Raw genomic sequence first — 14,397 nt, forward strand, 5'->3', positions numbered from 1 at the left:
GACTGCGCTGGAATGACTGCGCTGGAATGACTGCGCTGGAATGACTGCGTTGGAATGACTGCGTTGGAATGACAGCGCTGGAATGACTGCACTGGAAGGACTGCACTGGAAGGACTGCACTGGACTGACAGCGCTGGAATGACTGCCCTGGACTGACTGCGCTGGAATGACTGCACTGGAAGGACTGCACTGGACTGACAGCGCTGGAATGACTGCCCTGGACTGACAGCGCTGGAATGACTGCGCTGAACTGACTGTGCTGGAATGACTGTGCTGGAATTGTGCCGCCCCCGTGCCAGCAGCCGCCGCTGCTCAGATCCGGACCTTCAGGGGTGGTGTCTCGAGGGTCTCCGAACCGAGGGTCTCGCGGACATGCTGAATAAAAATGGGGGACGTAGATGTACGGGCTAGGCCGTAATAGGTTCGTGACGCCACCCACGGTGTGTGATGAGGTGGGACACCACCGCTGCTGTTACGGGGCACCCGGGGGAGATGTTGTGCAGCAAGATGTTAACCCCTCCGTGGGCAGGGATGGTGGCCCCGGGACCTGATGACTCTGGTGCAGGGGGAAAGACGACCGCAGGGGGTGTTGGTGTACTCACTTTCAGTAAAACACACGAGTCTCTGGTAAACCAAGGTGGTGGTGGTCGGTGCCGCGGCCGGCTGCGTTCGGGATCCCCCACCCGGCTGGTGGTCACTATCCTTTTCCTGCATCGTTTAAGTAGAAAAGACTTCCTTGTATGAAACGTAGGAGTCCATTCCTGGCTGGATGTTGCCTAAGGAGCCGTGCCCGCAGACGCTGGCCCATGGGATCTATAGGCCTTGGCGGTGACCTCTTATCCCTAATCGGTGGGCTCTTGTCTTCTATGAGGTACTTTGGGTGGGACAGGACCTCTAGTCCTGGCCTCAATCGGGTAATTAACCAGTTCCAGTAGGTTTTGGTTCCTGGCTTCAGGGTCCGAGTACCCCCCTTGGTGCTACGGTTTCCGGGTCGGCTCCCCGTGTCAGTACCGGCGGGCTCCAAGCCTGGCCCGGTCCATGTCGGTTCCACCGAGCCGTCTTCCCGTCTCCTGTTGACAGAGACCACCGTCTGCCTCCTAGCCAGTGGCACCAGGGCTCCTACCCTGGTACCTGTCAGTTTGCTTCAGGCCTGACACACAGGCCTGACCTCCACTTTCCACTACTCTGAACTGATCTGCTGCTTTTCCCGCCCCAGGCAGTCTAAACCCCTGGGTGGGCGTGCACCAACCGCCTGGCCATGCCCACTGGTGTGTCTAACTGTCCCTATGGGGGGGTGACTAGGGTTTAATGGTTGGCTGTGTGTTTCCTAATGAGCGCAGGTGTTATGCAGGGGCCTATTTGTGACTACCTGGTTTTGCCAGGGCGTCACACTCCCCCTTGGTTAAACACAGACCGTCCACGGGCTGTCCGACCACCACTGGTTTATTTTTACTGCAGAAAGATAAAAGGAATAAAACATTTTGCAAGGATAATAACATATGTACATTGCAAGAATATTTTGGTTTCTTCCCTTACGGGAGGCAGGTTGCTTAAATGTTGCATAACATAACCGGGACGGGACGGGACCGGGTCCTTCTCGCCTTTACCACCCAAACAAACCTAACCCTGGTGCCACCATTAAAACACAGGTTGACACACCTTGCCCGAGTCCAGGTTAAGTCCGGGTGTTGCCCAAATGGGCCGGGTAAAAAGTTCCTTACCCGGCAGTCCTTTTCAAGGGACCCACGTCCAGGGGACCCCTGACCCGGAGGATAGTCACCAGTCCTAATGGTGACTGGGCCTCCGCCTACTCTACCGCAGGCCCATCCTCCAATCAGCCTCTCCGGAGACTGCTGCAAAGGTTGTAGAAGGAAGGTCCAGGATTATTTACAAGACCCAAAAGTTTATGGGTTGGCCTGCAAGTTCTCAGCCATTGTCTTTGGTTTTAACTTGTAAACGGGAACATTAAAGGCACACTGTCCCAACGGGGAACTTTAACTTTTTGGTATCCGGGAACAACTACCACTGCTGCATGGGCCCGCGCGGCTCCCCCAGCTGCCTGGAGATGGGCTTTCCGAACCAAGTGTAGTACATCCCCGGACTGTAGACCTTCAAGGGGGACGGGGGTTGTGCTGCAGGGGGCACCGTTTCCTCCTGGGGCCGAGCCGTCCGAGGCTCCCCAGCCTCATCAGGAATGGGCTCTGTCCCCGACTGGATCAGCGGAACCGGGAGGGTCTGCGTTGCTTTATCCTGACTGTGTGCTGCTGACGAAGCTGATTTCTCGTGGGCCCACACCACCGCTATCATTCTCTGCAACTGCTCCTTCCAACCCAGCGCCTGCTGCATCGATTCGACCCGCACCTGGACACAGAACCGCGCCAACTTTCGTTCTAACCAAGCAGCGGTCCCCAGCGGTAAACAGTTCCATTCTGGCTCCTCCACTCCTTTGGCTGGGGCGGGAGCTTCCGCTGCCTCCTCACCTGCCACATCCACGGGCGCCACTCCCGTCGCGGCCGGGCGGACTGCCGGAGCCAACATCCTGCTTGTGGCAGGCGGGTCACCGCCAGCTGCTACACGGGGAGTCACCACCAGAGTCTCGGGGTCTGCCGCTCCTGAGACTGGAGCAGGAGCTGCAGCTTCCTCACCGGCTGCTTCCCCCGCGGGCGCTGCCGCTTCAGCGGTTGGCGCGGGGCCGGCATCGGGTTTAGAAGCAGACATCTTCCATCTGCTCCCCCTTGGTCTTTTTCTGGCACTCCTCTTTCAGGCCTGTAAGTTTCGTTTTGCGACTTCCGGCCTCGCTTTCCGGCCGCGTTCCCAGGGGGCGGGGCTTTGGCTTTCGCACCCTTTTCGCGGGGAAGTACACGCTGGGCTGTAGTTTTTCGTGTCAAAATGGCAACCAAAATGGCGACTTCTGAAATTTCAGCAACGGATCACCGCTGACTGTCCAATACAAGGCGCACTTCCACAAGGTAAGTGAATGGGTAAGTATCCTGTTCGTGATGCCAAGTTTCGGGGTATGCTGCCCCCGTGCCAGCAGCCGCCGCTGCTCAGATCCGGACCTTCAGGGGTGGTAGCTCGAGGGTCTCCGGACCTGGGGGTCTCGTGGACACGCCGAATAAAAATGGGGGACGTAGATGTACGGGCTAGGCCGTAATAGGTTCGTGACGCCACCCACGGTGTGTGGTGAGGTGGGACACCACCGCTGCTGTTACGGGGCACCCGGGGGAGATGTTGTGCAGCAAGATGTTAACCCCTCCGTGGGCAGGGATGGTGGCCCCGGGACCTGATGGCTCTAGTGCAGGGGGAATGACGACCGCAGGGGGTGTTGGTGTACTCACTTTTAGTAAAACACATGAGTCTCTGGTGAACCAAGGTGGTGGTGGCCAGTGCCGCCGCCGGCTGCGTTCGGGATTCCCCACCCGGCTGGTGGTCTCTATCCTTTTCCTGCACCGTTTGGATAAGTTCACATAGTGCGTTTTTTGCGGCGTTTTTCCACGTTTTTCGGGTGCATTTTTGCTCAGAAAACTGCATGACTTTGCTTCCCCAGCAAAGTCTATGAGTTTTCATTTTTGCTGTCTGCACACAGCGTTTTTTTAGCTGCGTTTTTGTGGTGCCCACAAAAACGCAGCATGTCAATTATTTTTGCATTTTTCACTGCGTTTTCCATCTATTGAGTTCAATGAGATGTTCAAAAACGCAATGAAAACAGCAAATTGCGCTACACACATGGATTACATCACCAGCAATCACGGGCTTTTACAGGATATAAAAGAGGAGTGTGGTGTGAGTATATCCATTCGCCTGCACCCCGCTGATGAAGCTTTGGCGACACGCGCGTCCGGGTTGAAGGATACTCACCTACCTACCTCTGAACCACCATCGATTGGCCCTCACCATGGGTAAGTCTGCAAACTGCTGTTTGGTGACTTGAGTGTTTGACCACATGGTGTTTCCCTCATATATTGCACTGGCTATTTATACTTTTTTGTTAGGGATTATGATGGGTCAAATCTGGGCGGTTCCTTGGTGGGTGGGTGTGTAAAGAATCCACCTTACCTCATTTGTACATTATATGGAAAATGAATTTTATCTTTTTGAAATACAATAAAAATTTGATATTTTATAAATGAATGAGTCTCCTACACGTGTTTTTCACGGATGTTTAGATTGAATTGGGAGTATATTCTATGATATCTGTTTATATGGGGATTGCAACATAGCCTACTAGGATGAAACTACAATATGGTACCGTCCCCCTTTTATCTGTGCTGTTTATGATAAATTGCAAATATAGCTGCGTTTTAGTGCATTTCTATGACTAAAAACGCAGCTATAAACGCAAGGGATGGGCAGTAAAGTGACATGCACAGGAAGAGGATTCCTTCTGTCAGTAAATACAGAAGCGTGAATCCTCCCGGTACCGTCACCGCTGCGTCCACCTCCAGTCCTGTGCATGTCAGCTCCCGTGCAGCGCCATGTCTGGGCGGGAGGTGGAGGCAGCTGCGAAAACAAAAGTGAACAGTAGAAAAAAAAATTTCATACTCACCTGTCTGCAGACTCCCGGTGCCATGTCCGCTCCCAGCTCCTCTCCCGGTACCGCCGCTCCGGCTGTGTGCAGACGGCCGGGACACCTCCGATAGCTGCAGGACCTGGCGCTGATCACCTGATGCGGTCACCTGACGCATCAGCTGATTGTAAGTCTCGCGGTGACGCCGGCGCCCGGCCGGCTTAACCTGTCAGCGGATGCCGTCAGGAGACCTCATCCCTGATTACCGGTAACTCCTGCAGCGATCGGACGGGATCAAACTCCGCTCCAGGAGCTGCCGGTAATCAACACATAAGTGAGTATTTTTTATTTTTTTTTTGCACTGATGCATCATCTGATTGTATAAACGGCTTTTATACAATCAGCTGATGTGTGATGTGATTCACATCCTAGAACCTGACACGCGTTTCCTTCCAGCAAACCGATCAGATGATATTGGATCCGAATTGGCGCGGGACCCTTGATTACTGTGGAGGGGGGTTCTTTATTTCAATAAAGATGGAGTCACTAATTGTGTTGTGTTTTATTTCTAATAAAAATATTTTTCTGTGTGTTGTGTTTTTTTTTATCTTTACTAGAAATTCATGGTGGCCATGTCTAATATTGGCGTGACACCATGAATTTCGGGCTTAGGGCCAGCTGATAATATACAGCTAGCCCTAACCCCATTATTACCCAGCGAGCCACCCGTCACCAGGGCAGCTGGAAGAGTTGGATACAGCGCCAGAAGATGGAGCTTCTATGAAAGCGCCATTTTCTGGGGTGGCTGCGGACTGCAATTCGCAGCGGGGGTGCCCAGAAATCATGGGCACCCTGCACTGTGGATTCCAATCCCCAGCTGCCTAGTTGTACCTGGCTGGACTCAAAAATTGGGCGAAGCCCACGTCATTTTTTTTAATTATTTCATGAAATTCATGAAATAAAAAAAAAAAAAGGGCTTCCCTATATTTTTGGTTCCCAGCCGCGTACAAATAGGCAGCTGGGGGTTGGGGGCAGCCTGTACCTGCTTGCTGTACCTGGCTAGCATACAAAAATATGGCGAAGCCCCCGTCATTTCTTTTGTTTGGGGGGGGCAAAGAAATCCTGCATACAGTCCTGGAAGAAGGATGCTGAGCCTTGTAGTTCGACAGCTGCTGTCTGCTCTCCTGCATACACTATTGGATGGAGGATGCTGAGCCTTGTAGTTCTGCAGCTGCGGCCTGCTCTCCTGCATCCACTAGTGGATGGAGTATGCTGAGCCTTGTAGGTCTGCTCCCCCTGACTCTCTCTCCAGCATACAGTCCTGGATGGAGCATGCTGAGCCTTGTAGTTCTGCAGCTGTCTGCTCTCCTGCATACACTAGTGGAGAATGAAGAACATTTGGAAGAAGGAAATGACATCAGACCTTTTTTTTTTTCAACAATCTTTAATGGCAATGTTCACTGATAAAAAACCGCAGAAAAACGCAGTGAGCAAAAACGCACCAAAACGTGGTAAAAACGCATGCGTTTTTTTCATGCGTTTTTTAAAGACGCTGCGTTTCTGTGCATTTTTAGCTCTTAAAAACGCACAAAAATGCAGCATCAAAAAAACGCAGTGTGTGCACATAGCCTTTAAGTAGAAAATACTTCCTTGTATGAAAGTATGAAATGTAGGAGTCCGCTCCCGGCTGGATGTGGCCTAAGGAGCCGTGCCCGCAGACGCTGGCCCGTGGGATCTATGGGCCTTGGCGATGACCTCTTATCCCTAATCGGTGGGCTCTTGTCTTCTATGAGGGACTTTGGGTGGGACAGGACCTCTAGTCCTGGCCTCAATCGGTTAATTAACCAGTTCCAGTAGGTTCTGGTTCCTGGCTTCAGGGTCCGAGTACCCCCTTTGTGCTACGGTTTCCAGGTCGGTTCCCCGTGTCGGTACTGACGGGCTCCAACCCTGGCCTGGTCCACCTCGATTCCACCGAGCCGTCTTCCCATCTTCTGTTGACGGAGACCACTCTCTGTCTCCTAGCCAGTGGCAACAGGGCTCCTACCCTGGTACCTGTCAGTTTGCTTCAGGCCTGACACACAGGCCTGACCTCCACTCTCCACTACTCTGAACTGATCTGCTGCTTTTCCTGCCCCGGGCAGTCTAAACCCCTGGGTGGGCGTGCACGCCCACTGGTGTGTCTAACTGTCCCTAAGGGGGGGTGACTAGGGTTTAATGGTTGGCTATGTGTTTCCAAATGAGGGCAGGTGTTATGCAGGGGCCTATTGGTGACTACCTGGTTTTGCCAGGGCGTCACAAAATGACTGCGCTGGAGTGACTGCGCTGGAGTGACTGCGCTGGAATGACTGCGCTGGAGTGACTGCGCTGGAGTGACTGCGCTGGAATGACTGCGCTGGAGTGACTGCGCTGGAATGACTGCGCTGGAATGACTGCTGTACTGACTGCACTGGAATGACTGTGCTGGAATGACTGAGGTGGAATGACTGCACTGGAATGACTGAGGTGGAATGACTGCACTGGAATGACGGCGTTGGAATGACTGCACTGGAGTGACGGCGCTGGATTGACTGCGCTGGAATGACGGCACTGGAATGACTGCGCTGGAATGACTGAGGTGGAATGACTGCACTGGAGTTGACGGCGCTGGAATGACTGCGCTGGAATGACTGCGCTGGAATGACTGCGCTGGAATGACTGCGCTGGAATGACTGCGCTGGAATGACTGCGCTGGAGTGACTGCGCTGGAGTGACTGCACTGGAGTGACTGCACTGGAGTGACTGCACTGGAATGACTGAGGTGGAATGACTGCACTGGAATGAGTGAGGTGGAATGACTGCACTGGAGTGACTGCGCTGGAGTGACTGCACTGGACTGACTGCACTGGAATGACTGCACTGGAATGACTGCGCTGTAATATGCTGGCGCATAGAGGTGAGGATCAGGGTATAGTCAACACATTACCTGCTCTTGCGTACATTTTTATAACACCCAAAAATAAAAACTTAGAGCCAATTGTCCAATACCTGATGCCAGATCGATGCATCGAATAGGATTGTGTTATGCGTCCTTTCACTTAATACCAAGAAAGTAAATAATAATACAGGCCTCCCTTGTTCACGTGAATACATTTTCAAAGCTGCATCTCTATTAAAAAAAAAAGTTTCTATAAAATGCTGCTAAACAACTGCTAAGTAATCCAGTCACATAATTTCAAAATAATGCCGCCACATAGTGTCACCATTAACCAGTTATGCTTGTATATGTACTTGTTATTTAATATCTAAATAGGCAAATTGTCTCTTCAGTGAGGAATTAAACGAACTCTAGTGTCACCTATTGGACAATGTCCAAATAGAAATGAAGTAGTGTCTACATAAATACCTCCATATAGCACCACAATAATACCGCCATCTATTGCTTCTTAATGAAAAGTTACAATGGTGATCAGTTTTACACATCACATTTTGGTCTAATCAGGTTCTTTCTTTTTGTAATCTTGCAGCTGATTCCATGGAGAGCTCTTCTTATCTGGATGATCTCCCCCCTCCGCCTGACTTCTAGACAACAGACCTACTCAGAACTACAAATCAAGGATGGCACTCATTGCAGTCTTTCTATGTACCTCCTATGTGTTTACAGATTTTTTTCACAAGTCTCGCTATCATATAAAGATATAATGTTGCATAAGCGGCTGTATGAGGGTGATCATGAGTAAGAATATTCAAGACACATTCCCATTTGACCACCTACATATCTGTTTCAAGGACCTCCTTACTACCACCTAATAAATGTTGGATCAGACATGTTGGATTTCAACATGTCCTATTTCTGTTTGGTTACTTCGGGGAAAAAAGCAGCTCCTCATATGGCTATCAGTTGACAGATATTCCTCCTACGGTAATTCTGAAGACCTACTTACGGTACTACTTACAAGAAAATGATCGAAGCATGTTGAAATCCAAAATAATTGGGGGGTTTTTCCCCTGATAAACTGTCAATCAAGAGACCTCCTTACATATAAGATCATGTGGCAAACTGGCCAAAATCAGTGGGTTTGGCTAAATGTTATGTCATGTAAAAGGTCAGCACAATAGACAGTTCCCACACTCCTAGGAGCGTTGGCTCAAATTCTTCTCGTGGCAGATTAGGTCAAGGAGAACAAAAAAATCAGCAGTATAAAAACTGAACAAGCCGGATCCTTCTCAGTCATTATCTCATCTGTCAGGGTAGAGCCAGGAGGCCCCCATACTTATTAAGTAGCATTCAGATGACCCTGCTGATATCGGCAGGTGTGGCCAACATTAGACTAATGTGTATGGGAGTCTTAATAGGTGGTCACATTTTCCCTTTAGGCATGCATTCATGTGAGTGGGATGGTCAGGGTGTATAGCTGTAAGAATTCAGCCATCTAAGGTGTATGACCTCTTTAACACTTGAAGTCCCAGAAATTTCGTACTCCATAGGGTTCCAATGGTAGAAATGTTAAATGACCCCTCTCTGGAACTTCTAGTGTTAAAAGATTCCTTCATTTTGGAGATTTTTACTCTTCTTTTAAACAAACTTTTTTTTACTCTTCATCAGTCTTTTGACACTAAGAGAATCCTAAACTTTACAGCCTATACAAGAATCTATGCCATTATTTAGAACTGGCCTCCTAAATGTCAATGTGTCATGGGGAGTGTTGAAGTGATTATTAATTAATGAAGTAACTTGGTGAGTTACTTCAATTAATGTGAGTGTTGAAGTAACTTGGAACATTGGCACCTACACTGGCCCTAGGGCTAGGATGGCCCTAACTGTCCCTGTTCCCAAAGATATGTCTAATGGTGACAACGTTTGAGCCGCCTTCCTAACCCAAACTCCTGAATAGCCCTAGTCAATACCCCCGGGGAGGGACAGGAGTGATTTATCCCACATAAATAGACAGACAGGGAAAAAACTAAGCTCAAACTCATCGCACACACATACAGAGGTAAGACAATACGTGCTCAGAAGAAAATAGACAATGAGGATATTTACACAACTTACCAAATAATGTACAATAGGTCACCAGAACAAGATCACTACAGCACATAGACCGGTATCGCAAATGAAGCTATAATCGGCGTGGAGGAACAGGCTTCACCATCTTTTAAAGGGTGGAGGTGGTTGTGATAGGTCTCCTGTAACCTGTGACCCTAGTAGCAATCCACAAGCCAGCAGGAATTAATTAATGCGAGACTAACAAGCAGACAACTGGTTGACGCCCGAGTCTGACTGTGCAACTCAAAAGCACCAGGAAAACCATAGTGTAATGAGTCAGACTCTGCAGTGTGAGAACAGGGTCAGAAGACACAAGGGGAAAACAATGTGGACGCATAAGCACCAGAAACTGTTGTGAAAGAAATACACCTAACCTGTAGACAAAATCTCCCATGAAAACCTTAAATGTAGGTCTAATTGATGGAACCACATAACGTCATGTAATGTACGCTTACAAATATCATAATGGCTCCAAATGCATATAGGAATATATACATACAAGTATAATACCAACAGAAAGATCATACAATATAAGAACAAATTTTGAAGTACATAACTGATAATTTTTGGGGTCCTTATATCATGTTTTTGGTCATTCCTTTATCTGGCACCTGTATTATTATCAGTTATATTTGGGTATATAGCTCACAGTAAACACTCTTATTTGTATGTACAGGTTAGATGTATTTCTTTCACTTCAGTCTCTGGTGCTTATACATGCACATTGTTTTCCCTTTGTGTCTAGTATCCTTTTGTGCATAGCTCAGGACTCTGCATTACTTTAGGAGTAGCGCCGAGTCCCCATTCCTCTATTGTTTGAACAGGGTCAGAAGTCACCATGACACTCGGTGAGTTTAGAGCTGAACACCGAGTGACACAATGTGAATAAAGATTGTCCTAATCTGAGGGCATCAGATCCGAAACTGAGAACAGACTTTGATAAGGATCACAGGCTCTGACCTAAAGGCAATGTCTCACTAAGCAACATCGCTAGCAACATCGCTGCTGAGGCATGACTTTTGTGACGTAACAGCGATGTTGCTAGCGATGTTGCTGTGTGTGACATCCAGCAACAACCTGGCCCCTGCTGTGAGGTCGCCGGTTGTTGCTGAATGTCCTGGACCATTTTTTAGTTGTTGCTCTCCCGCTGTGAAGCACAGATCGCTGTGTGTGACAGCGAGAGAGCAACAACTGAATGTGCAGGCAGCAGGAGCCGGCGTCTGCGGACGCTGGTAACCAATGTAAATATCGGGTAACCAAGAAGCCCTTTCCTTGGTTACCCAATATTTACCTTCGTTACCAGCGTCCGCCGCTCTCACGCTGTCAGTGCCGGCTCCCTGCACACAGCCAGACTACACATCGGGTAATTAACCCGATGTGTACTCTGGCTAGGAGTGCAGGGAGCCAGCGCTAAGCGGTGTGCGCTGGTAACTAAGGTAAATATCGGGTTCGTTACCCGATATTTACCTTAGTTACCAAGCGCAGCATCACTTCCACGCGTCGCTGCTGGCTGGGGGCTGGACACTGGTTGCTGGTGAGATCTGCCTGTGTGACAGCTCATCAGCAACCCGTGTAGCGACGCTCCAGCGATCCCTGCCAGGTCAGGTTGCTGGTGTGAACGCTGGAGCGTCGCTTAGTGTGACGGTACCTTAAGGCTCTACATCTTCACTAAACTAATATTAGACCTTGATCTATCTGGTCACCACTTTTCAGCACAGTTTTCTTGATGGTGGACATATACAGGTGCATCTAAATAAATTAGAATATCAATACAACAAGGGAAACACATATATTATATAGAGTCATTACACACAGAGTGATCTATTTCAAGAGTTTATTTCTGTTACTGTTGATGATTATGGCTTACAGCCAATGAAAAGTCATTATCAGAAAAGTAGAATATTATATAAGATCAACTGAAAAAAATTATTTTAAACTCAGAAATGTTGGCCTACTGAAAAGTCTGTAAAGTTAATGCACTCAATACTTAGCCGGGGCTCCTTTTGCATGAATTACTGCATCGATGTGGCGTGACATGCAGGCGATCAGCCTGTGGCACTGCTGAGGTGTTATGGAAGTCCAGGTTGCTTTGATAGCAGCCTTCAGCTTGTCTGCATTGTTGGATCTGGTGTCTCTCATCTTTCTCTTGACAATACCCCTTAGATTCTCTATGGAGTTTAGGTCAGGGGAGTTTGCTGGCCATCAAGCATAGTGATACTGTGGTTATTAAACCAGGTATTGGTACTTTTGGCAGTGTGGACAGGTGCCAAGTCCTGCTGGATGAAATTTCCATCTCCAAAAAGCTTGTTGGCAGAGGGAAGCATGAAGTGCCCTAAAATTTCCTGGTAGACAGCTGCGCTGACTTTGGTCTTGATAAAACACATTGGACCTACACCAGCAGATGACACGGCTCCCCAAACCATCACTGATTGTGGAAACTTCACACTAGACCTCAAGCAGCTTGGATTGTGGCCTCTTCACTCTTCCTCCAGACTCTGGGACCTTGATTTCCAAATGAAATGCAAATTTTACTTTCATCTGAAAACAACACCTTGGACCACTGAGCAACAGTTCAGTTCTTTTTCTCCTTGGCCCGGTAAGACACTTCTGGCGTTGTCTATTTGTCATGAGTGGCTTTACACAAGGAATGCGACAGTTGTAGCCCATGTCCTGGATACCTCTGTGTGTGGTGGCTTTTGAAGCACTGACTCGACCAGCAGTCTACTTCTCTTGAATCTCCCCGAAATTTTTGAATGGCCTTTTCTTAACAATCCTATCAAGGCTGCGGTTATGCCGGTTGCTTGTGCACCTTTTTCTACCACACTCTTTCCTTCCACTCAAGTTTCCATTAATATGCATGGATACAGCACTCTGTGAACAGCCAGCTTCTTTAGCAATGACCTTTTATGGCTTACCCTCCTTGTGGAGTGTGTCAATGACAGCCTTCTAGTCATCTGTTAAGTCAGCAGTCTTCTCCATGATTGTGCAGCCTACAGAACCATTCTAAGGGACCATTTTAAACGTTCAGAAAGCCTTTGCAGATGTTTTGTGGTAATTATTCTAATTTTCTGAGAATGACTTTTGGGTTTTCATTAGCTGTAAGCCATAATCATCAACATTAACAGAAATAAACATTAGAAATAGATAACTCTGTTTGTAATGACTCTATAATATATGCGTTTACTTTTTTGTATTGAATTACTGAAATAAATTAACTTTTTGATGATATTCTAATTTATTGAGATGCACCTGTAGTAAAGTCTTTATGGGATATGACTAATGTTTCTTCATCAGATGAGATCAGATCTACCTTACTAATGAGAGCAGGTCAGGATATGTTGGTGCTAAGTAAGGATGTGACAGAAGTGTTGAGCTTGCAGTCTACATGGAATGCAGACATTTACCCAAGGTGTGTTATATCACAGCTAAGTATTCCCCGAGGTGTTGACTGCTGGGACGTTGTGTAACAGACTTCGGGTTTTCTTGCTGAATTGCACAACTTTCTCTGCTGCTTTCAATGCTATTTTAACTTTATCCCACTCTATTTCTGTATTATGTTGCTTTCCTGATGATTATGCATAGATTTGTCATGTCACAGCAGACTAGGAGGTTAAGTCTAACCTGGACAAAATCCAATGTGACTACATAAGCTATCTTGATCCTAGTCTACCCCTCAGTCCACTCCTCGGGGAGCCAGCCATAGATTCCCACCTTACACAGCCTGCGCCAACTTGAAGGGAGGTCAGCTTAGTTAGGGTTAAGGAACTTGGACTCCCTTATAAAATTGAACGAGATGTTTTGTCTCCTTAAAGTATAATGTAGTATGGAGTGACCTTAGCGGTACAGTGGTTCACCTCTTGGCTATGGTGGAAGGACGCAGGCAAACATACATAGCGAGTGAAATAAGTATTGAACAATTTCAACAATTTGCTAAAGGTGCTATTGACATGAATTTCTCACCAGATGTCATTAACAGCCCATTCAATCCACACAGGGAAATAAATCAAACCATAGATGTCCACAAATTAAATTATGAGTACTAATGAGAAATGACACGGGGAAAAGCTATTGAACACATGAAGAAAGACAGGAGTAAAAAGCCATAGAAAATCATGACACCAGCTAAAATCTATCCGTAATTAGAAAGCAATCCTGCCACTTAGGATAAAATAATATCAGTTGGTTCAATTACCGTAATGGTCTATAAAAAGATGTATCATTACCAAAGTGCCACACAAGAAACATCTCATGATGGGTAAAACCAGTGAGCTGTCTCAAGACCTTCACAACCTTTTTTGTTGCAATACATACTGATGACGTTGGTTACAGAAGAGTTTCTAAACTACTGAAGGTTCCAGTGAGTACTGTGGGGGCCATAATCCATAAGTGGAAATAATATCATTTTACTGTAACCCGACCACGACGACCAGATGCTCCCCAGAAGAATTCAGACAGAGGAGTGAAAAGAATTTTCAGAAAAGTGGCTCAAGAACCACCTGTTGAGAGCTCCAGAAAGACCTGGGATCAGCTGGAAAAAAATTGTTTCAAATAAAGCAATAAGTAATGTACTTAACCCCTTCACGACCGGCCGATTTTTCGCTTTCCATTTTTTTTTTTTCGCCATTCTTTTTCTGAGAGACGTAACTTTTTTATTTTTCACTCAATATGGTCATGTGAGGGCTAATAATTGCGGAACGAGCTGTACTTTTAAATGAAACCATAAGTTTTACCATATAGTGTTCTGGAAAATGGCAAAAAAAATCCAAATGCAGAAAAATTGCAAAAAAAGTGCGATAGCACTATTGTTTTTGAGATATTTTATTCACTGTGTTCACTATATGGTAAAACTGATGTGTGGGTGTGATGC

The 14,397-nt window shown here is 47.4% G+C and overlaps 1 protein-coding gene across 1 annotated transcript in view; it reads left to right on the top strand.

Moving 5' to 3' along the window:
• The window catches only part of LOC142310225 (uncharacterized), an 83,481-nt gene extending 75,172 nt beyond the window's left edge, over positions 1 to 8,309 (top strand). Inside the window, exon 11 of the mRNA XM_075347714.1 lies at positions 8,011 to 8,309. Within this exon, the coding sequence (XP_075203829.1) occupies positions 8,011 to 8,069 (59 nt within the window). The 3' untranslated portion in view covers positions 8,070 to 8,309. The remainder of the gene's footprint in view (positions 1 to 8,010) is intronic.
• The last annotated feature ends 6,088 nt before the right edge of the window (positions 8,310 to 14,397 follow it).

This window comes from Anomaloglossus baeobatrachus, chromosome 5, assembly GCF_048569485.1.
Source record: "Anomaloglossus baeobatrachus isolate aAnoBae1 chromosome 5, aAnoBae1.hap1, whole genome shotgun sequence".
NCBI classification, from domain to species: Eukaryota; Metazoa; Chordata; class Amphibia; order Anura; family Aromobatidae; genus Anomaloglossus; species Anomaloglossus baeobatrachus.